This window comes from Pan troglodytes, chromosome 19 (genome assembly GCF_028858775.2).
Source record: "Pan troglodytes isolate AG18354 chromosome 19, NHGRI_mPanTro3-v2.0_pri, whole genome shotgun sequence".
In the NCBI taxonomy this organism is placed as follows: domain Eukaryota; kingdom Metazoa; phylum Chordata; class Mammalia; order Primates; family Hominidae; genus Pan; species Pan troglodytes.
In genome coordinates, this window is record NC_072417.2 from 23,165,943 (window position 1) to 23,188,927 (window position 22,985).

The window sequence follows — 22,985 nt, forward strand, 5'->3', positions numbered from 1 at the left end:
GGTGGAGCGCCGCTCCTTCCCACCTGCTGCTTCTCCATCTCCATCTGCACCTCTCCATCTTCTGCTCCTGGCCATTCCTGGCACGGGGACCCGAGCTCTGAGCTCTTGCCTTTTTCTGGGGCACCGTCTTCTCCTTCTCGTCACCCCGGGCAGTGCCCCTGGGCTCCTCGGCTGCTGCGGGCCTGGGCTGCCCGGGTCAGCACGGCCCTGCTGACAGCGCAGTTTACGCCCCGGGGCGGCCGCGGCAGGTGCAGTGCGAGGGGCGCCACCTGTAGGCTGGTGTGGTCACTGCCTAGAGGTTGCTGTGGCGCCGTCTGGAGGTTGCCATGGCGCTCGTTGGCGCCCAGCGCCGCCCGGGGCTTCATGGCTGTGTCGCTGCTGCCCCCTCCCAGGGCCGCAGGGCCCGGGTTCCACTTGGCGGCGTCTTCTTGCGAGTCGCTTTCGCTGCTCCGAGAAGTCGGCGGTGCAGCAACTGACGCCGCTGCTGCTCCGGTCACCGCAGGTCGCCATATTCCTCGCGGGGGCCGGCCGGGCTCTCGGCTCAGGCCGCCCACCCTGCTCCGGCCGCCGCCGCCTCTCCGTTCCCGCAGCCAGAGGAGGCGAGGGAGCGACCTCCAGGCACTGGGCGCCCGCCGCTTCCCCAGCAGCTGGTGGGGCGGGGAAGAAAGACGCCAGGAAGCGGAAGGCCCCCGCCGGCCCGAGGGTCGCCCGGGGCTGTGCCCCATGGTTCCTGCCCGTGAGCAGCTGCTGGGACCCCCCTTGCCAAGTTGCTCCCCGAAAAGCTCTAAGGTTCTCAGGCCTGCAGGGAGTGACAGTTTCCCCCGACTGTAACGTAAGGCTGCAAACTCGAAGCCAGGAATTTTCTGCATATTCTTTAATAGGATGTTTCAGTCAAAGCCTTGATAATATAACCAATCTTTCTGATTGTAGCCTGCTTATAAAGAGAACATATGTACATGAAAATAAGAATATTTATGAATAGTTTCCAAACTTTAGAAGGATCAAATAGGGAGGAAAAACAAACGCTTCCACCCACCTTTGTTCACAAAAGTGTGCTTTACCAAATCGGTGTAAATTCTAGATAACTTCTGAGAAAAAACTTTCTTCAATCTAGAAAACAAAACAAGGGCCAGGCGCGGCGGCTCAAGCCTGTAATCCCAGCACTTTGGGAGGCCCAGGCAGGGGGTGATCACCTGAAATCGAGAGTTGGAGACCAGCCTGGCCAACATGGTGAAACCCCGGTCTCTGCTACAAATACAAAAGCTAGCTGGGCGTGGTGGCGGGCGCCTGTAATCCCAGCTACTCGGGAGGGTGAGGCAGGAGAATCGCCTGAACTGAGCGGAGATCCTGCCACTGCACTCCAGCCTGGGTGACAGAGTGAGACTCCGTCTCAAAATAAAAATAAAAATAAAGAATGAATCAACAATGTTTTAAATACGAGTTATAAAAACATTATCTTAATAGATTTTTTTGTTTTGCTTGATCTCGCTTAGCAGTTTTTTGAACCATTTTTTCCTTATTAGAAACCATTAGAAATTGGTTTTTACTTCATTGATTTTTGTTTATTTTTATTTTTATTTCTGAGACACAGTCTCAGTCTGTCGCCCAGGCTGGAGTGCAGTGGCACAATTTTGGCTCACTGCAACCTCTGCCTCCCAGGTTCAAGCGATTCTCATGCCTCAGCCTCCCGAGTAGCTGGGATTGTGTGCCATATCATTCACCTCTCACCACAACTGAATGAGCTAAGGATTCTCATTATATATAGTTTATGGAGAGGGAAGTGCAGACATAAAGAGGTGAATTATCTTACCCAGATCACACAGCTGATAAGTGGTGGAGGCAGAATAGAATCTAAACAGTGTGGCTCCGGAGCCCACATGCATTGATTTGACAAGTGTTTATTGAGCACCTGCCACGGACAAGGCCTTGTGTGATTAAATAGGGTTATAATTAATAATATAAAAATGAGAAATCACTAACGCTTTTTAGACTTAACATTTTCTTTTTTTGTAGGTTTCAGGCACAGAACTGTATATCCAATAATAGTGAAATGGATCCCACTAATTATGACAGAAATGATGATACATTTAAATGACTTGGATGTTTTGTAGGTATGATCTCGTGAAACCTTGAGAGAAACTGAATGATGAATGAAACTATTGTTCCTATTTCACACAGAAGAAAACTGAAGTTAAAAGGGGTAAAGTAATTTTGCATGGCATGAAGTAGAAATTCAAAGTACAGGAATTTGAACTTGGTTCTGTCCTTTTCTGAAGCCCTTGACCACTATAGACTCAAACATCACCTTGTTTTTCCACTCATTCAACACTTTTTTTTTTTAATTATCTAATAGGTTGGCAATCATCATGAGCCCCTGTTCTCATTCTGCAAATGGTGAAGCTCTCTATTGTCCTGACCCCACAGTTCCTGTCCCATGACCAGGGCCAGCTCACCAAGCAGCTGCAGCAGCACGTAAAGTCAGTGACATGCCCATGCGAGTACCTGAGGAAGGTGAGTGAGTGCAGACAGATGGGGCCTGGTGCCCTTGAGCAGTTCCCGGGTCTCAGCTGCCACACATCTCATAGCGGGTGATGCTGGGGGAAGCTTATGCAGTCACAGTACTGGCTTCTTCCTCTTTTTCTTTCCATACAAGTGGCTTAGGGATGGGGTAGAGTAGTTGACTTATTTGGATGAAAACCACTATCTTCTGTCAGAAACTCAAAAGGAATCATTGCTGGCATGGTAACCTAAAGAAAAACAACAAGACAAGTGCCCAATGACACTTAAAAAGGTTATTTATTATCTTGCCAAGTTTAGGCTGGGCATGGTGACTCATGCCTGTAATCCCAGCATTTTGGGAGGCTGAGGCTGGTGGATCACCTGAGGCCAGGACTTCGAGACCAGCCTGACCAATATGGCAAAACCTCGTCCCTACTAAAAATACAAAAATTAGCCGGGCATGATGGTGTGAGCCTGTAGTCCCAGCTACTCAGGAGGCTGAGACAGGAGAATTGCTTAGATTCAGGAGGTGGAGGTTTTAGTGGGCCGAGATCACGCCATTGCACTCCAGACTGTGCGAAAGAGCGAGACTCTGTCAAAAAAAAAAAAAAATTATCCTGGAAAATTTGAAAAAGAAATTCAAATCAACAGCTTCTAAACTACTTTTTAACATGACTCATAATAAGAAATACATTCTATAGTACATATATATGTTCTATAATTTTGAATAAAAGAATTAACCACATCACATTTATTTTACAACATGTAATACATATTTTTTATTCTTCATTTGTTTTGAATGCTCTGTGCAGTCTACAAAAAGTCCAATAGTAATAATTAAATTAGTCATTAAGTTGAACATTATCTTGTCTTTTAAAATGATAATCTCAAAAATGATCTTTTATTTTTGAGATTTATATAGATACACACACACACACACACACACACACACACACACACATATATATATAGAGAGAGAGATAGAGACAGAGTTTCACTCTGTCGCCCAGGCTGGAGTGCAGTGGCACAATCTTGGCTCACTGCAACCTCCGTCTCCCGGGTTCAAGCAATTCCTCTGCCTCAGCCTCTGAGTAGCTGGGACTACAGGTGTGCACCATCATGCCCAGCTAATTTTTGTATTCTTAGTAGAGATGGGGTTTCACCATATTGGCCAGGCTCGTGTCAACTCCTGACCTCGTAATCTGCCCACCGTGGCCTCCCAAAGTGCTGGAACTATAGGTGTGAGCCACTGCACCCGGTCCAAGATAAAATTATTTTAACAATATACTATGAAGAGAAAAACACTGGCTATGAAAGAATATGCAAAGTTTTACCCTGTTTAAAAATAAAGATTGAAAGAATGCATATGCAAATAAGTTTACTTTTATTTTTGGTAATACTTTACTGGATTGTCTGAATATTGACAATCAGTATGCATCATGAAGCTACATGGCTAACATTGAGTACTCACTGTGTGTGCCAGGCCCTGGGTTCAATGCTCTACATGCACTTATATTTCATTTAATTCTCTCTGCAACCTGAGATGGTATAGCCACCTCATTTTACAGAGTTAAAACTGAGGCTCAGAGACTGAAAGTTAAGCCTGAGGTTACAGTCAATAAGAGGCAGAGCTGGAACTGAAACCTACGTGTGTCTGACCACCAGTTCATGTTCTGACGGCAGGCTAGTCTGCATCACAGAGTGTGGGGTAGATGGTGCATGCCTGCTAGGATGGGCTAGGTATCACTGTAGGTAACAAACAGCCCCAAACGATGGAAATGTACACCACTGAAGGCTCTTTTCCTGCCCATGCTGCACATCCTCCATGGCTCTCCTGTGCGCTGTGCCCCACATGCCCTCATCCTGCCACGAGAATAAAGGAGCAGCCTCCATATGGGAGCTGTCAGCTGCTCTAAGAGATGAAGGAGAGGGTGGCCAGTCTCAATGGCTCCCAACTCTTTTGCCTTGAGGTGACACGCTTCACTTCCACTCACATCTCTTGGGTCAAAGCAAATCCCATGGGTACATCCACTTTCAAGTGGCCCAGGAGAGAACCTGAAATACTCGGTGGACTCCATTAAGGCCGTCATATGGTGTCAGCCTGCATGGGAGACTGTGGAGGGGCAGAGGAGGAGAGTGGGGAACTGATGGGAAATGACAGGAGGACTAAGTCACCGCAGATTTGCTTTATCCTCAGCCAGGTGGAGTTTGTCCCGGAGCTGCACAAAATCATCACCAGCATGATGAAACGGAGTAGACTTCAGAAAAAGCAGTTTGGTCAGATGTAATCAGCAGTGAACTCAGAATCAACTGAGTGACATTGAGTCAGTAAATCTCTGACTGCCTCAGTTACCCCATATGATAGTTTTGAGGATGGGAACATTGAGAGAGTTGATTTGGAAGGATATCAAGAGTAAAAATTCCAACATTTTAGTTCCTTTCAGTTAAATCCAGGCACTCTTTTTCCTGCAAGTCTCCTGTTCCTTTCAGATTGCACAGGTGAGAGTGCTCAGATTAGGGCTGGAGGTTGTAAACTATTGCTCCCACACTGACAGTGCCCCCGTGTCGTGCATGTATTCTGTGCATTTTCCTGTGCTAAACACTCTCCCAAAACATCGTGGGGCCTGATTCTTCCTCTTTGTTCCAATGGCCCTGGGTGACTCAAGTGCCCATTCAATGACCAGGACACAGAGGTCTTAGAGAGATGCTCCATGAGGCCCCAGGTGCGAGCCTGTACCCTGCCGGAGCATGAGGCAAGGGACAGGGCATCGTCTGTGGGGATAGTGGGTGTAGTGGGGGTAGTGGTCAGCCAGGCTTGGTGACTCTACTTGCTCACCAGATGATCCTACACCTGCCACCTCCGATGGATCCACTGCCTCTGTGCCTGCCTGTACTGCTGATGCTCCAGTGGATAACTCAGCATCCCAGCCTAGGCCCAATGCCACTGAAGATAGACCTGCCCCCTGGGGACCCAGGAGTCCTACCACTCAGCTGTCCCCAGGAGTGCCCAGACCCTCATTGTTATCCAGGACCTAGGAGCCCTACCCCTGGCCTTCCCTCATCAGCCGTAAATGATGATTTACTGCTGTTACCATCATCACTGCCTTCAGTGACCAAGGGCCTTCCAAGGTGCCAGCTCTGGAATGAAGGATGCCCTTGGGAGGTGATGACACTCAGGTACACGGGTGCTCAACAGACTGCTTCCTCCTATCCTCAGACGGTCTTTGCATGCATGCAGCCATTGGCACTCCCATTGTATGGAAGGAAACCAGCCCAGGGTCACACAGCTGGTCAGCAGCAACATAGCTGGTCTCAAATCTAAGGTGCCTGGCCATGCCTCCACGAGGGACCGCCTGCAAGGGAGGTTGATCCTGGCTTTGGGGAGCCTTTCCTGGGCTGCACGAATAACCTCCATTGTTCGAGACCCCAAACTCTGCTCACATCTTCCTTTCCCTGTCTCTGCTTGGGCTATGATCACGGTGACTCTAGCAGCCCTTCATGGACATTATACTACTCTCTGCCATTCACTTTTGCTCTAATCTGACTTCAACCCCCACTTACTTGGTCTCTCCTTTTACAACCAACACAACCGAAATCTAGGGCTTCTTTTTTTTTTTTTTTTTTTTGAGACAGAATCTCATTCCATTCTGTCACCCAGGCTGGAGTGCAATGGTACGATCTCGGCTCACTGCAACCTCTGCCTCCCAGGTCCAAGGGATTGTCCTGCCTCAGCCTCCTGAGTAGCTGGGATTACAGGCGTGTGCCACCATGCCTGGCTAATTTTTGTATTTTTAGTAGAGACGGGGTTTCACCATGTTGGTCAGGCTGGTCTCGAACTCCTAACCTCGTGATCCGCCTGCCTCAGCCTCCCAAAGTGCTGGGATTACAGGCGTGAGCCACCATGCCCAGCCAAATCTAGGGCCAGAACATGGCTGCAGCATATAAAAAGAATTGAATTCCATACTTTTGTTAACCCTGTTTTTTGTTTGTTTGTAGTTGTTGCTGTTTTTGAGACAGAGTCTCGCTCTGTCGCCTAGGCTGGAGTGCAGTGGTGCAATCTCGGCTCACTGCAGACTCTGCCTCCTGGGTTCAAACTATTCTCCTGCCTCAGCCTCCCAAGTAGGTGGGACTACAGGCACCCACCACCACACCCGGCTAATTTTTGTATTTTATTAGAGACAGGGTTTCACCATATTGGCCAGGCTGGTCTGGAACTCCTGACCTTGTGATCCGCCCACCTCGGCCTCCCAAAGTGCTGGGATTACAGGTGTGAGCCACCACACCCAGCCCCTGTTTTGTTTTTGTTTTGCTTGCTTCTTAGGGTTGTTTTTCTATTTATGGTAAAGGCATTGGCTTTCCATTTGTAGCATCAATAGAATATTTCCTGTTTACAATAACCTTATGTCATAGTAAATGGTAAAGGGATTTAAAGCAGTGGTTTTCAGCTGCCAGAGGCCTGAGAGAGTTTGGGCATACTCTGTGTGATTGGGCAGAAGGCCTGTGGGAAGTTTAGCAGAGGACAGGGCCAGGAAAGGTGATGGACAGTGGGGGTCTGTCCTGGTCACCAGGCCCCTGGGTCCTGCCCACCTGCTTGCAGCTCCCCACCCATCACACATGATGCTGCCAAGCCCTCTGGGTATTGTGGGCAAATACCTTAGGAGAGAAGCTGATGAACTTTGTTTCTTGAAATGCACAGATTCCTTGGACATCCCTGAGAGGTCAATCATGAAAGTCAACTTGGTTTTCTCTCCGTCATTTGGGTTCAGAATTTAAAGTCCACACACACAGGCAGTAAGATGATATAGATAAGGACATCATCACTCGGTTTCGGATGTTAAAATGTCTAGGTGGGTTAGGGGTGATTTGAGATCACACAACCTTGTGCCACAAAGAGGAATTCCCAGGCCAGAGGGAGACATTTTATTGCCATGTTATGATCTTATCATTGAGTTGAAAGGCAATCTTGTTTCATTTTGGATTCTTTCTTATGTTTATGTCTTATAAGGGCACTTTGAATTTCCAAGCAAATAATAATTTTGAATTAGCTTTTAATCATTGAATTCTAGCACAGTTATATGATCAGAAACATGCTGTGTGATTTGATTGCTCTCAAATATATTGAGATTTGCTGGAACAAAATAAGTCAGGTTAATTTTTGTAAATGTACCATGCATGCTTAAAATGAATGTATCTACATTTGTTCCTGAGATACAGGTTGATGGACGGATGGCTACATGGATGTGATGGAGATGGTTTACTATCGGGACCTTTCGCATCCTGCTGATGTTTTGTTGCTTAGGATATGAATGGCTGAGCGGAGGCTGTAAAACCTGGCACCCTGCTTGGGTATGAGGTTCTTCCTGCCATCCTGCCATCATTTGTTTTTTATGTTTTGTCACCAAAAGTGACCTTGAGGAACCCTGGGAGCTCAGGAAGGAAGGAGCGCCCAGAAGCAGGGACAGGGAGCTGGTTGGGGAGGACCAGAAATCAGGTTTGTGAAGGTTCCAGAGAGGACCTGCCCTTGCGAGGAGAGTGGGAGACTGAGATGGGGGAGGGGTCATTGGAATGATGCGGGTGCTACTTGGCATTGTCCATTGTGAGGCACCACCGGGGTCATCAGGGATTGGTGGAGAGGGAGTATAAAGCCCCAGGGTTGCCAAGGGAGGGCCCAGACCGAAGAAGGTCTGGTGGATAGCAGAACCTTTTTGTCTCCCTCTAATCGCTCCTAAGCCTCACGCTCCCTTGCCCCGCGTGTCCTGTTGCTTCCCTGATCTTCTCCGTGACCTGTAGCTAAACCTTCCACCAGCGCTTGAGAACTTAATTTGAACCGGATCCTTTCCCAGACCCCTTTCTTCTCCTCCTCCTCCTCCTCCACCTCCTCCAGGTGCCCAACAGCCCCCTTCTCCTCCTTTCCCTTCCCTTACTTCCCCCCTTCCCCTCCCCTTCCCCTCCCCCTCCCCTCCCCCTCCCCAACTCAGATCCGGCCCCGGTCCCCGTCCCCTTCCCTCCCCCCTGCCCTAAGCCACCTCCACCTCTGTCCTGGCCGCCTCAGGGCACCCTGAAAAGACCAGGACATGTGGCTGCGCTTTTGGCTCCTCTTTTGGCTCCTGCTGGGATTTATCAGCCATCATCCCACCCCTGTGAGTAGACGCTGGACCCTCGGGGTTTCTTCCTTTTTACTGGGCTGTGTCACGCGGCATGAAATTATACAGCTCAGGCCTGTAATCCCAGCACTTTAGGGGGCCGAGGTGGGCAGATCACTCGAGTCCAGGAGTTGAAGAGTAGCCAGGGCATCATAGTGAAACCCCATCTCTACAAAAAATTCCAAAAAAGATTAATTGGGCCTGGTGGTGCGTACCTGTTATTCCAGTTACTGGAGAGGCTGAGGTGGGAGGATCGCTTGGGCCCAGGAGCTGGACGTTGCAGTGAGCCGAGATGGCCCCGCCGCACTCTTGTCTCTAACAAACAAAATGGACCAAAACAAAGTGAAATGTCATTTGATTTGTGTCATCTGGTTTGATGACTTTTTTTTTTTTTTTTTTTTTAGACAGAGTCTCACTCTGTCGCCCAGGCTGGAGTGCAGTGGCAAGATCTCGGCTCACTGCAACCTCTGCTTCCGGGGTTCAAGCAATTGTCCTGCCTCAGCCTCCTGAGTAGCTCAGATTACAACGCCTGGCTAATTTTTGTATTTTTAGTAGACCACCACGCCTGGCTAATTTTTGTATTTTTAGTAGAGACGGGGTTTCACCATGTTCGCCAGGATGGTCTCCATCTCTTGACCTCGTGATCTGCCTGCCTCGGCCTCCCAGTGCTGGGATTACAGGCGTGAGCCACCGCGCCTGGCCAAAATATATAACCTTAAGTGTAAGTTTACTAACTTTGGAAAGTACATACACCAGCATAAAACAACCCCCTTTCAAGATCTACATTATTTTATTTATTCATTTATTTTTTTGAGACAGTTTCTCCCTTGTTGCCCAGGCTGGAGTGCAATGGGGCAATATCAGCTCACCGCAACCTCTGCTTCCCAGGTTCGAGCGATTCTCCTGCCTCAGCCTCCCGAGTGGCTGGGATTACAGACATGTGCCACCACTCCCAGCTAATTTTGTATTTTTAGTAGAGATAGGGTTTCTCCATGTTGGTCAGGCTGGTTTTGAACTCCCGACCTCAGGTGATCCGCCCGCCTCGGCCTCCCAAAGCGTTGGGATTAGAGGCGTGAACCACCGTGCCCAGCCAAGATCTACACTATTATGTCACCCCAGAAAGTGAACTCTCACTCTTCCCAGCCAGTCTCTTTCTTATCATAGGTTAGCTTGCTTATTCTGGAATTTCGCGTATACAGATGCATGCCATGCCATAGGTACTCTTTTGTGTCTGCTTTGTTCTGCTCAACACCATGTTTCTGAAATCATTACCATTGTTGTGTGGTTCTCTAACTCCATCATTTCCATTGCAGACTCAGCATATGCTGAGTTCAACCTGATGAAGGGCTATCTCTGTTTAATTCACCATCTTGAAAGAAACATTGAAAATTGAGATGTTTTCAAGAATATATAGTTAAATCCTGAGGAATCGATGTAGAAATGTTATCACAAGCTGTCTGAACTTACTCAGGGGAAGTCTTCGTCTTCACTCACATAAGAGTCTAATGGAATTAATATCAACAATCTTAGAGAAATCCCACACTATTCATGCCATTTTCATGATCTCCGCCTTGGTAATTTTTTTTTTTTTTTTTTTTTTTTTTGAGACAGAGTCTTGCTCTGTCACCCAGGCTGAAGTGCAGTGCTGCGATCTCGGCTCACTGCAACATCTGCCTCCCGGGTTCAAGTGATTCTTCTGCCTCAGCCTCCCAAGTAGCTGGAACTTTAGGCGCGTGCCACCATGCCCTGCTAATTTTTTGTAATTTTAGTAGAGATGGGTTTCACCGTGTTAGCTAGGATGGTCTCAATCTCCTGATCTCGTGGTCCACCCACCTCGGCTTCCCAAAGTGCTGGGATTGCAGGCGTGAGCCACCACGCCCGGCCCACCTTGTTAATTTTTAAGCACTAAAATTTGATACTTATTTGTGAATGAAGTAATCTCTTCATTGTATTTTTTTTTTAACTTATGCTGAGCTTTAAATGACAAAGATTCATATAATCCAAGAGAGAAGTATTATTTAGAGGGATTCTTTTACCATGTGATATATAATAAATGCATCCAATGTTATACATCAATTTAAAAAACAAGTAAATAACTTTAAAGAAAAGATAACTACTGGCCAGGTGCAGCGGCTCACACCTGTATTCCCAGCACTTTGGGAGGCCGAGGCAGGTGGATCATGAGGTCAGGAGTTGGAGACCAGCCTGGCCAAGATGGTGAAACCCTGTTTCTACTAAAAATACAAAAATTAGCCGAGTGCGGTGGCAGGCGCCTGTAATCCCAGTTACTCAGTAGCTGAGGCAGGAGAATCGCTTGAACCCGGGAGGCGGAGGTTGCAGTGAGCTGAGATCATGCCACTGCAATCTAGCCTGGGTGACAGAGCAAGACTTTGTCTCCAAACAAAAAGAAAAGATAATTACTTTATACTTAGCTTGTCTTACGCATGAGTGACGGGCTGCATGTGGCCCAGGACAGTTTTGAATGCAGTTCAACACAAATTTGTAAACTTTCTTAAAACATTAGGAGATTTTGGCCAGGTACAGTGGCTCATGCCTGTAATCCCAGCACTTTGGGAGGCTGAGGTGGGCAGATTACCTGAGGTCAGGAGTTCGAGACCACCCTGGCCAACATGGCAAAACCCCATCTCCACAAAAAATACAAAAATTTGCTGAGTGCATTGTCAGGCACCTGTACTCCCAGCTACTCAGGAGGCTGAGGCAGGAGAATCACTTGAACCTGAGAGGCAGAGGTTGCAGTGAGCCGAGAGCACGCCACTGCACTCCAGCCTGGGTGACAGAGTGAGACCCCATCTCAAAAACAAAACACCAAACAAAAACAAAAACAAAAAAAAATGGCTGGGCACAGTGGCTCACACCTGTAATCCCAGCACTTTGGGAGGCCGAGGCAGGCAGATCGCCTGTCAGGAGTTCAAGGCCAGACTGGCCAACATGGTGAAACCTCATCTCTACTAAAAATACAAAAATTAGTCAGGTATGGTGGCAGAGACCTGTAATCTCAGCTACTCGGGAGGCTGAGGGAGGAGAATAGCTTGAGCCCAGGAGCTGGAGGTTGCAGTGAGCCGAGATTGCACCACTGCACTCCAGCCTGGGCGACTGAGTGAGGCGGAACTCTGTCTCCAAAAAAAAAAAAAAAAAGAGTTTTTTTTGGATCATCAGCTATTGTTAGTGTTAGTGTATGTTATGTGTGGCTCAAGACAACTTTGCTTCTTTTAATATAGGCAGGGAAGTCAAAAGATTGGATATCCCTGCTTTATACCAAGAAAGACAGCACCCCACATTTGCAATGCCTAAAAACACTACCAGCCATCTGAAAAACATGAGACTTCTAACTTCTGTTCTTTTTTGTAGCAGTGGAATCCCACGGTGATATCTGAGGGATGTGGTTACCTTTTGGAGGAGTTGACGGTTTCTAAGGATGATTCTTTCTGAGTGAAATATTGTCGGTGTCATTGACCTTTTCATTATTTCAACTATTATTATTCCAGGTTATCAATACTCTGGCTGTCTATCGTCATCGTGAGACTGACTTTTGTGGAGTTCGAGACCACCCTGGCCAACATGGCAAAACCCCATCTCCACAAAAATTGGATAATTTGATAATTATCATTATTGGGTTTCTGAGACCTTACACATTTACCATTCTCTTCTGCACAAGTTACCTTTGTGTGAGTATACTAACTTTCTGTAGAGGTATACTTGTAATCACAAATAAGAATAAATTATATAAAACAATTCACATTTCTGGACTTCATTATGAATATGTGGTTTTACCCAAAAAAATCAGGGAAATGATTTATTAGCATAAGAATTATGAAAATGTCTGCCATTTACATTATGAAAATTAAATAGGTCGGTGTTTGTTTAATAGAATGTCAACAGAGCTTTTGGTCAAAAATAAGTTTTTTTAACCTTTGTGCTATTTATCACAAATGGAGTATGAGGTTTCGTCACTTAAATAGGAAATTCTTTCTAAACTCTTCTGCTTTATAGTTCTATCGTATGGGTGGAAGGAAAGCTTCCAATCTCCTCTCTGAAGATTCACTGCAGAAATGAGCTGACAACAGACAGCTTAACAGGAAAAGAAAAACATAGAACAGGCATAAACATGGGAACCAGCTGAAAAATGAGACTGCTAGAAGGGCCGGATGGTTGATGCTTAAAGAGCACCCTCTTCTGAGGGGAGAGGGAGATAGATGGAGATGTAGGCCATTTAGAGGGGCAGCAAATGATTTTTAGGGGAAATGAAAGAGGCCAAGGAACAAACAATTGGCTTGAGACAAAGTTCCTCTGAGGTCATAGGGACGAGGTGACAAACTGCCGGAAGGTGAAGGGCAGAACTGCACTGCGTCTCATGATGCAGAGAAAGCCCCAGAGAATCTCTTAGAACTGCCCTCCAAGAGAATCAATGAAAAGTGTGTCTGGGCAGGGTAATTTTGAATGACATCATTCAAAGTGCATGTTCCCACTTGCAACTGGAGAGAGATCAGTATGTCAAAAGTCTGTACTTGGTAAGAATTTGGCTGCTAAGTTGTGCCATAATTTGTCTTTTGAGCCTTTTTTCCTTTGGGTAAGTTGAGCTCTACATTTTGTCTTGCCATTCATGACAGTAAAAATGTGGTTGTCTGGGGGCTGAACCTCCTTCTGAACAATGATCCAAGATAAAAGTACTAATACCACAATGCTTTTTTATATTCAAGGGAAGAGGAAGTATGTTTCAGTTTTACCACCTAGATAATTACACGTCATTTGGCACTGCCTTTCAAGATATGTAGAAAACAGAAAATATATGAGTTATGAAGATATCTAGGCACATTTAACATTCTCTATGCCACTTAGTCCTGAACAGAGAATTTTCGGTATAAATTGGAGGAAGCTTTTTTTTTTTTTTCTTTTCTCACCCCCGAGACGAGTCTCCCTCTGTTGCCCAGGCTGGAGTATAATGGTGTGATCTCGGCTCACTGCAACCTCCACCTCCTGGCTTCAAGCGATTCCCCTGCCTCAGCCTCTCAAGTAGCTGGGATTACAGGTGCCCACCACCGTGCCCAGCAAATTTTTGTATTTTTAGTAGAGTCGGGGTTTTACCATGTTGGCCAGGCTAGTCTCAAAACCCGACCTCAAATGATCCACCCGCCTCAGCCTCCCAAAGTGCTGGGATTACAAGCGTGAGCCACCACGTGAGCCAGGGGAAGTTTTTAAATTTACCACTTTTTAACAGTTCCATTTAGGAAAGTTCAGTTGAGCTGTTGGACTTGGACAACTTCGCACCTCTCATCTTTGTCCTTGTCATCTAGTCATCTATACCATTACCTCCTAAGCAGGGACATCATGGGTGCCATGAAGCATTCATGCGTGATGGCATTTCTTTGCTTGTCATTTCTTCATGTGTTTGACATTTCTCCTAGCTCCAAACTGGGCTAGCTACCTTTCCTATGAAATCTAGCAGTAGTTGTGGGATTGACGTGGTTGCTCTTTTCATCTTTTTAGATTACCCATTGCTTCTCTCGAAATCCTAGTACATGATTTTTTTTTTATCCTATGTGCAGAAATCAGGAAAAAACAAATTCTACAAAGAATTTGAAAGATATTATTTCAGGCCAGGTGTGGTGGCTCATGCCTGTAATCCCAGCACTTTGGGAGGCTGAGGCAGGTGGATCACTTGAGGTCAGGAGTTCAAGACCAGATGGACCAACATGGTGAAACCCCATCTCTACTGAAAAGACAAAAATTAGCCAGGCATGGTAGCAGGCACCTGTAATCCCAGCTACTTGGGAGGCCGAGGCACAAGAATCGCTTGAATCTGGGAGGTGGAGGTTGCCGTGAGCCAAGGTAGCGCCACTGCACTTCAGCATGGTTGAGAGTGACACTCCATCTCAAGAAAAAAGTCATTTCAATGACTACCTCAGGAGATTCATAAGTATCTGACCCACATCTGAGATGGGATTTGCATTGCATTTTCGCTATGATGAGAACAAATATTTAATATCTTAGAAGATTAAAAGCATACTGTGATAATATGGAAATCTTGGTGGGAATTCAGTCATTAGTGAGAATGTTTTGCATTAAGTTCAAACCAGCCTCAATGAAGCTGATGTGAGGGAAGGGAAAGTGAACTCTGAGTAGAGCAGGGACAGAAGGAAGATGCTCCAGTGCAGATCAGGAAGGAGCAGGGGGTGAAATGTTACAAATTCTAGAACTCAGAGAGCTGAAGGTAATTACTTCCTTTTCAAGTTGTGAAACATGTTAACCTGTGGTAAAACACTTATAAGATGATAATTACCATCTAACCGTGTTGAAGTGTACAGTTCAGTTGTGTGAAGTATATTCATGTCATTTTTTTTTTTTTTGAGACGGAGTCTCACTCTATCACCAGGCTGGAGTGCAGTGGTGGGATCTTGGCTCACTGCAACCTCTGCCTCCTGGGTTCAAGCAGTTCTCCTGCCTCAGCCTCCCGAGTAGCTGGGACTACAGGCGTGCATCACCATGCTCAGCTAATTTTTGTATTTTTAGTAGAGACGGGGTTTCACCATGTTGCCCAGGATGGTCTCCATCTCTTGACCTTGTGATTCACCCACCTCGGCCTCCCAAAGTGCTGGGATTACAGGCGTGAGCTACCGCACCTGGCCTATTTTTTTTTTTTTTTTTTTTTGAGACAGAGTTTCAATTTTGTTGCCCAGGTTTGGAGTGCAATGGCACAATCTCAGCTCACCACAACCTTTTCCTGCTGGGTTCAAGTGATTCTGCTCCTCAGCCTCCCGACTAGCTGGGATTACAGGCATGCACCACCATGCCTGGCTAATTTTGTATTTTTAGCAGAGACAGCGTTTCTCCATGTTGGTGAGGCTGGTCTCAAACTCCCGACCTCAGGTGATCCGCCTGCCTCGGCCTCCCAAAGTGCTGGGATTACAGGAGTGAGCCACCGTGCCAGCCTCATGTCATTCTTGTGTGTGTGTGTGTGTGTGTGTGTGACAGAGTCTCATTCTGTCGCTCAGGCTGGAGTGCAGTGGTGTGATCTCAGCTCACTGCAACCTCCGCCTCCCAGCTTCAAACGGTTCTCTGCCTCAGCCTCCCGAGTAGCTCAGATTACAGGTGCCCGCTGCCATGCCTGGCTAATTTTTGTATTTTTAGTAGAGACGGGGTTTCACCATCTTGGCCAGGCTGGTCTTGAACTCCTGACCCCGTGATCCACCTGCCTCGGCCTCCCAAAGTACTGGGATTACACGCATGAGCCACTGTGCCCAGCCGTCATTCTTATATTATTATTTCCCAGGTGTCTTTCCTGAAAACTATCTTCCGGTCTCGAAATGGACATGATGGATCCACGGGTGTACAGCAGAGAGCCTGGAGGTCCAACCGCAGTAGACAGGAAGGTATGGCTCTGTTGGAGTCCCCATAGTGTGGAAATGAGTTTGCCCTGGAAAGGGAAAGAACAGCTTCTTGCCCTCAGGTTTCTCACCTTCTCCTCTCCTCACTCTCACCAAGGACTGAGGTCCATTTGTATGCACACAAAGAAAAGAGTTTCTTCCTTTCCAGGAAATAAAATTGTCCTGAAAGACCTTGTGACTTTATGGAGATATGCGGAAACAAAAGTTAGAGGTAACATCCGTAAGATGAAAGTGACAACGAAAATCAACCATCATGACAAAATCAATGGAAAGAGGAAGACCGCCAAAAAACAGTAAGATGTGCCTTGACACAAATACTGTTGTATGAACCATGTGCCAATCAAAGTAGACAACTGTAAAGTCCTTGAGAATATTTTCTACAATATTTGTGGCAAATTCAGTGGGCTCAAAATTGAGTTTGTCCTTTCTGCTTCATTAGTTTAAGCTGTATAATTCCTTTCCCTTCCTACATTCTTGTTTGTAATTTTTTCGGGGGAAGAGGAGTTGCTAGTACTGGCATTGGTTTTCCTTTCTCTCTCTCTCTTTTTTTTTTTTCCTGAGATGGAGCTTTGCTCTTGTTGCCCAGGCTGTAGTGCAATGGCACAATCTCAGCTCACTGCCTTTTGGGTTCAAGCAATTCTCCTGCCTCAGCCTCCCAAGTAGCTGGGATTACAGGTGCCCACCACCACACCCAGCTAATTTTTGTATTTTTACTAGAGATGGGGTTTCACCATGTTGTCCAGGCTGGTCTCGAACTTCTGACCTCAGGTAATCCACCCGCCTCAGCCTCCCAAAGTGCTGGGATTAGAGGTGTGAGCCACCACACCCAGCCTTTTTTTTTTTTTTTTTTTAATTTTGAGATAGAGTCTCGCTCTGTCGCCCAGGCTGGAGTGCTATGGTGCAATCTTGGCTCACTGCAACCTCTGCCTCCCAGTTTGAAGCAATTCTGCCTCAGCTTCCTGAGTAGCTTGGATTACAGGTGTGTGCCACCACATTCGGCCAATTTTTTTTTTTTTTTTTTTGAGACAGAGTCTCACTCTGTCCACCCAGGCTAGAGTGCAGTGGCATGATCTTGGCTCACTGCAACCTCCGCCTCCCAGGTTCAAGCGATTCTTATCCCTCAGCCTCTTGAGTAGCTGGGACTACAGGCATATGCCACCATGCCCGGATAATTTTTGTATTTTTAGTAGAGGCGGGGTTTCACCATATTGGCCAAGCTGGTCTAGAACTCCTGACATCATGATCCACACACCTCGGCCTCCCAATGTGCTGGGATTACAGGCGTGAGCCACCGTGCCCAGCCCAATTTTTGTATTTTTAGTAGAGACGGGTTCACCATGTTGGCCAGGCTAGTCTTGAACTCCTGACCTCAGGTGATCTGCCTACCTCAGCCTCCCAGTGTGAGCCACCGCACCCAGCCTGGATTGTTGAATTCAATGCTTGGGTCACCTCCAGATTCATTTTCACAGTCTTTCATGTTTTGGTCATATTACATTGTATTTTGCTGCCATATGACTGATCTCTTTTTGTTAAATGTGAGATACTTGTTAAAAAAATATTTAGCAATGAATTGAGGCCTAGTGGCATGTTATCTTGCTGCAGAAGAGATGGGAGTCTACTTCTGGGGGATGGTCACGGGTCCTCCATACAGGCTGCAATTGAGGTCGTCAGTGCAGGCTCAGTCCCTACAAAGGCCAGGGTATTTCCTGTCCACCTCTATTCTGATGTGTGACTCTTCTGGGTCTCAACCAGAGCCAGTGGACTTCAGTACGGGTCGCTTTCATTGGCAGACCCTCAATCCACTTGTTTTCCATCTAATCCCATGCATGTGTGCAAAAGCTGCTCTGCTTCTTTGCATCTCAGTAGTTCCTTCTGGAATTCAGCAATGAAACTCAGGGAAATGGGTTCCAAATGCGAGGCTGACTTTCGTCCTGGGTTTCCTTCTTCTCCACCTTCACCTCATGTCTGTTTACTGCCATGTTAGCAATTTGATGTATTCAATCATGGGTTTTATATTCTGTTTGGTGTCCCCCATTGTTCTCATCGGAGATCAGAAGCTTCAGATGCACTTATGTCAACTCAAGAGTAGAATGCTTCCTTAGCTTCCCTCCAGAGTCAGGTTTTGTGTTTCTAGTTCCCAAGTGCACAGCAGGAGTAGCGGTGCCCTCACTGGCTTCTCATTTGCATTAAACTGTGAGCTTCTTTAGCGTGGGGACAGGACCCTGCTCCCATTGCATTCTCAGCACCACACCACACACTCCTTGTTTGAGGCCACGCCAGACAGCATGTGCTGAAGGATGCCCTGTGTTCAGAAACAAGTTCATTAACTTTCTCTTTGAAGTGTTTTCGTCCCTGTTTCCTAGCGTTCTGGGAATTTTACACATCCTTCCTATAAAACCAAGTATCAGGTGAGATCCTTAGGATCAGGACCATGAATCAAGTGGTGTGAGGGCAACACAGCAAACTTACCCTTTTTAGGCCATTTCCTTTTTCTGCCCTCAATCTCTGTGAACTGAACCTTGTTAAAGTCAGTCAACACCAGGTTGGATGGTTTGCAGTTGTCACCTATTTTCAGGACATAACACCCTGACTTAGGAGCCATTCCGATCATTTCTAATTCAATAGATGCGCCCAGCATTCAGATTGCCTTTTCTCTCAACCAGGATCTTTAAAGTCGATGACAAGAGTTCCAGTCCTGAATCATGGCAAAGTGCAGTAGTGAACTGCGGGGTTAATGACACCATATTCTGGAAGGATCTCTCTATGGCTGATGGTCTCAGTTCCGGCATCAGCCTCTGACTGAGAATCAGGTCTCACACAGGAGGAGTCAGATGAGGAGCAATCCTCTGCTTCCGATGGAGTTAGTTGTGATGAGTTGGTGAGGTCTGGTTTTTCACACTGAACTAAAATGATCTTTCGCTGTGTCAAGCACAAGACTGACCCCAGAGACACACATACTGCACCTCATAGAAGCTTTTAATAGTCTTTATATTTACTAAAGAATAGGACTAACTATGGAACTATGAAGATGAGCTGGAAATGACAGGTGACTTGCCAGCAGGCCAGAGTGTGATTTTTTTTTTTGTCCCTCAATGGGAGGTGTCCATTCTCCCTTCAGTTGTGAGAATCAGTTGGTTCATTTGTGGGAAGGTTGCAGGGGGATCTTTGAATCACAGCCTTCAGATGCCAGAAGGGCAGGGGGAATCCCACACGGGCTGGTGGATCATGTGTGTGCATTTCTCTCCCTTCTAACCTGAGGAAACTAAGCATGAAAGAATGTGAGCACGCAGAAAAGGAGAGGCAGGTATCAGAGGCAGAGGAAAATGGGAAATTGGATATGAAAGAAATACACACCTACAAGTGAGTTCAGAAACTGAACCCCACCCTCCTGGGAAACACCCATTGGAGTGTTGTTTTTAACCTCTGTACAATGTTTAGACCCAGTAAATGCAGAAATAGAAACAAATGGTCAGAAGACATATCGTGAGAGAGAGAGAGAGTTCACAAAACAGAAAACAAAGTACCTTAATATTTACCAGTGACCAAAAGATGTGAAGCAGCAAAACGTCTCCTGACCCCATTGCCAGCTAGACTGTGTGGAAACTCGGTTCATACCAGCCATTCTAGGGGTGGGGTGAGTTGTTGTCATCCTTAGGAAAGTGTGTTGTTGTAGGATCAACCACATCCTTCAAAAGGACTATGCCTGTTTATAAGCCCAGCTGTTTCTGCCCTGTGAAACACGGTAAGGATATTAATACAAAGAGAATACAGCTTTATGATAAAAGATGCTCAATGAAGGATGAATTAGGGATATACTGAGAATGGGGAAGGAAACTATCATCTCAGAAGTCAGCAGGCAGTAAGCAAGAGGAGGAATCAATATAGCAACAGTTTGGATCAGACCGTACAGTTTTTTTGTTATTGTTTTTGTTTTTCTGAGATGGAGTCTCGCTGTGTCACCCAGGTTGGAGTGCAATGACGTGATCTTGGCTCACTGCAACCTCCGCCTCCCAGGTTCAAGTGATTCCCCTGCCTCAGCCTCCCGAGTAGCTGGGATTACAGGTGCCTGCCACCACGCCCAGCTAATCTTTTGTATTTTTAGTAGAGACGGGGTTTCACCGTATTAGCCAGGATGGTCTCAATCTCCTGACCTCGTGATCCATCCGCCTCGCCCTCCCAGAGTGCTGGGACTACAGGCGTGAGCCACCGCGACCGGCTCAGACTGTACTCTTATAGCCATCTGAAATACGTTTTCTAGGTAGAGATAGATTGTGTAAGGGTACAGTTGTGAGGATAACAGAAACATGGCAGATTATTTAAAATCATCCTGAAAGTGGTGCTTTATCTGATGAAAGTGATTGTAATCCATAGGAAAATGTTTCAACGTGCACAAGAGTTGCGGCGGCGGGCAGAGGACTACCACAAATGCAAAGTAAGGAGCTTCCTCCCCGCAGTTGCAGGATAGTTCAGTGCTGATGCAGATGATGCCACGGCTCTTAGATTCTCTCAACATTCAATTTCTCATGTGTTGGCTTTTTCAGATCCCCCCTTCTGCAAGAAAGCCTCTTTGCAACTGGGTAAGTTTGTTTGTTTTCCTTGCTTTTGAACATAGTCTGCCAGGTCAGGACATGGATACATTTTTCTCCCTACAGCTCTGTGCTCAAGCCCTGCAGAGGGAGATGGCAGAGAGAAAGGCTGCCTACAAGCATCACAGTCCCATCCCTGTTGGTAACCGTGTTGTGCAAAAACACCTTCATCCCCACCCAGTGGGGCCTCTGATCTAATATTCAAAGTGTCAGAGGTTCCATATTTGTAATAGCAAATGGGCCCTGACTGTAAATTAGTGAAGAGTGAATGTAACTTATTACCCACAGGGACAATTCCAAATGAAGGCCTTAAATGATGCTCAGCTAAGCTGGTTCTTGTGTGGCCTCTGTACCTTCAAAAGCTGCCGAGTCCTATGATTACACGTGATGGGACTTGTACACTTGAAGTGAAACACAGTTTTAAAACTTGCTTTGTTTAGAATTCCCACCTCATTTTTCCATGGACAAAAGTATTCCTTATGTCCTAGTGCACTTACAATTTGGTATTACCTGGGAGTGAAAAGAAATATTACAGCCATGCCTAACTGACTTCTTGAGGTAAGATTGTTCTGTCAGAAAACCCTCTCCCAGTTCCCCTGCAGCTCTTCAGGAATCCACATCTCTCCAGAGCTCTTTGTTCTCATGGGTGGCACCTCCAGAGTGAAGAAGATCCTTTGTCAAGAAGGGAAACAGAGGGGAAATGAGAGGGTCCTGCAGGCAGAGCTGGAATCAACTTCCACTCTGCCTCTTGCAAATTGTGTGACCCTGGGCACAATTTCTCCTTCCTCTGGAAACCTCTGTTTTCTTAGATTTGGAGCAGGGTGGTCACACTGACCTTGCAGAGTTCTGAGAATCAGAGACAGAACATAAAAGGCCTGGAAAACATTCTCCAAAAAGAAGCTGCAACATGTGTGGACAATGGGCTTTTCATGCCTCTCTTACTGTCTGTTGACCTGGTGCAAGAAACATGCTCTGGTGATGGCTGTGAGGGAGGAATGAGGATAGACATAGACACTCCTGTGTCTCAAACATGCTTCTTTATTACTCTGTTATGACTCTGTCTTCCCTGGGGCAGGACCCCAGCCTGCCTACATTTGCAGACAGACACAGTGGCATGTGGAGACAACAGTGTGTCCCAATGACTTTTCTTTACTCCCCAGCTGTCGGCAGTACTTAGTGGAAGGGTGATATTATGACACTGATACTGCTATTTTGAAACCTGGAGGATGGAAAGGTGCAAAAATCTATCACCAGCAACAGAAGGTGCAGACCGTGTTGGTGGCAGTAATTTTGTCCATCAAATGAATATGTGTGAAAACATTCCCTTCTTCGGCCCTACAGGTCAGAATGGCGGCAGCGGAGCATCGTCATTCTTCAGGATTGCCCTACTGGCCCTACCTCACAGCTGAAACTTTAAAAAACAGGATGGGCCACCAGCCACCTCCTCCAAATCAACAACGTTCTAAAACTGAGAACTCCCTGAGCCTCAAGACACCTCCCGAATGTCTCCTTTGTCCCCTTCCACCCTCAGTGGATGATAATATCAAGGAGTGTCCTCTTGCTCCTCTTCCACCCTCTCCTCTTCCACCCTCAGTGGGTGATAATCTGAACGAGTGTCTCCTTATCCCTCTTCCACCCTCTCCTCTTCCACCCTCAGTGGATGATGATCTCAAGACTCCTCCCTTAGCTACTCAGGAGGCCGAGGCAGAAAAACCACCCAAACCCAAGAGGTGGAGGGTGGATGAGGTGGAACAATCACTGAAACCCAAGAGGCGGAGGTTGAGTAAGCTGAGAACACGCCATTGCACTCAAGCCTGGGCAATAAGAATAAATCCGTGGGTCGAAAAAGAGAAAAAAATCAAAAAATAAAACCCACACTCCAAAAACAAACTAACGAAGAATAAATAAATAATATAAAAATAAAATAAATACTGCAGTCCTTATGTTATTGCTTTGTTTCAATATCTGGTATGATTGCCTGAGGGACCTGAGGTTTTTAATTAATTGTGGGGTTTTTTTTTAATCTTTAGAAGTGGTTGGTTATGTAAAATATTATTATTATTATTATTTTTTTTTTTTTGAGACGGGGTTTTGCTCTGTCACCCAGGCAGGAGTGCAGTGGCTCGATCACAGCTCACTGCAGCCTCAACCTCCTGGGCTTCAAGCAATCCTCCTGCCTCAGCCTCCCAAGTAGCTGGGATCACAGATGTGTGCCACCACGTCTGGCCAATGTTAAAAAATCCTTTAACTTTTTTGTAGAGATGCACTCCTGGACTCAAGCGATCCTCCTACTGGTCCCGACCACCAGCCTCTTTCGATAAACATTTACACTGTTTATTATCTGATGCCATTTC

At 46.4% G+C, this 22,985-nt stretch overlaps 1 protein-coding gene across 2 annotated transcripts; it reads left to right on the plus strand.

Annotated features, from left to right (window-relative positions):
* Positions 1-609: 609 nt before the first annotated feature.
* Positions 610-22,653, plus strand: LOC112205838 (nuclear pore complex-interacting protein family member B6-like). Of its 2 annotated transcripts, none has more exons than XM_054671376.2 (7): positions 610-2,511; positions 12,149-12,328; positions 15,931-16,030; positions 16,194-16,338; positions 20,417-20,477; positions 20,587-20,622; positions 21,973-22,653. In XM_054671376.2, exons 1-7 carry the CDS (start codon positions 2,392-2,394, stop codon positions 22,498-22,500), a joined length of 1,170 nt encoding a protein of 389 aa, XP_054527351.1. In that variant the 5' UTR covers positions 610-2,391; the 3' UTR covers positions 22,501-22,653. The 2 variants fall into 2 exon arrangements, with proteins under 2 accessions (XP_054527351.1, XP_054527352.1); XM_054671377.2 differs by lacking the exon at positions 610-2,511 and adding an exon at positions 8,047-8,639.
* Positions 22,654-22,985: the final 332 nt, after the last annotated feature.

Bases quoted from the DNA above. Each gene is read 5' to 3' on its own strand.
- LOC112205838 (XM_054671376.2), top strand. From the start codon at position 2,392: ATGGTGAAGCTCTCTATTGTCCTGACCCCACAGTTCCTGTCCCATGAC. The intron at 2,512-12,148 runs GTGAGTGAGTGC...TTATTATTCCAG, and splicing joins CATGCGAGTACCTGAGGAAG to GTTATCAATACTCTGGCTGT. The intron at 12,329-15,930 runs GTGAGTATACTA...ATTATTTCCCAG, and splicing joins TCTGCACAAGTTACCTTTGT to GTGTCTTTCCTGAAAACTAT.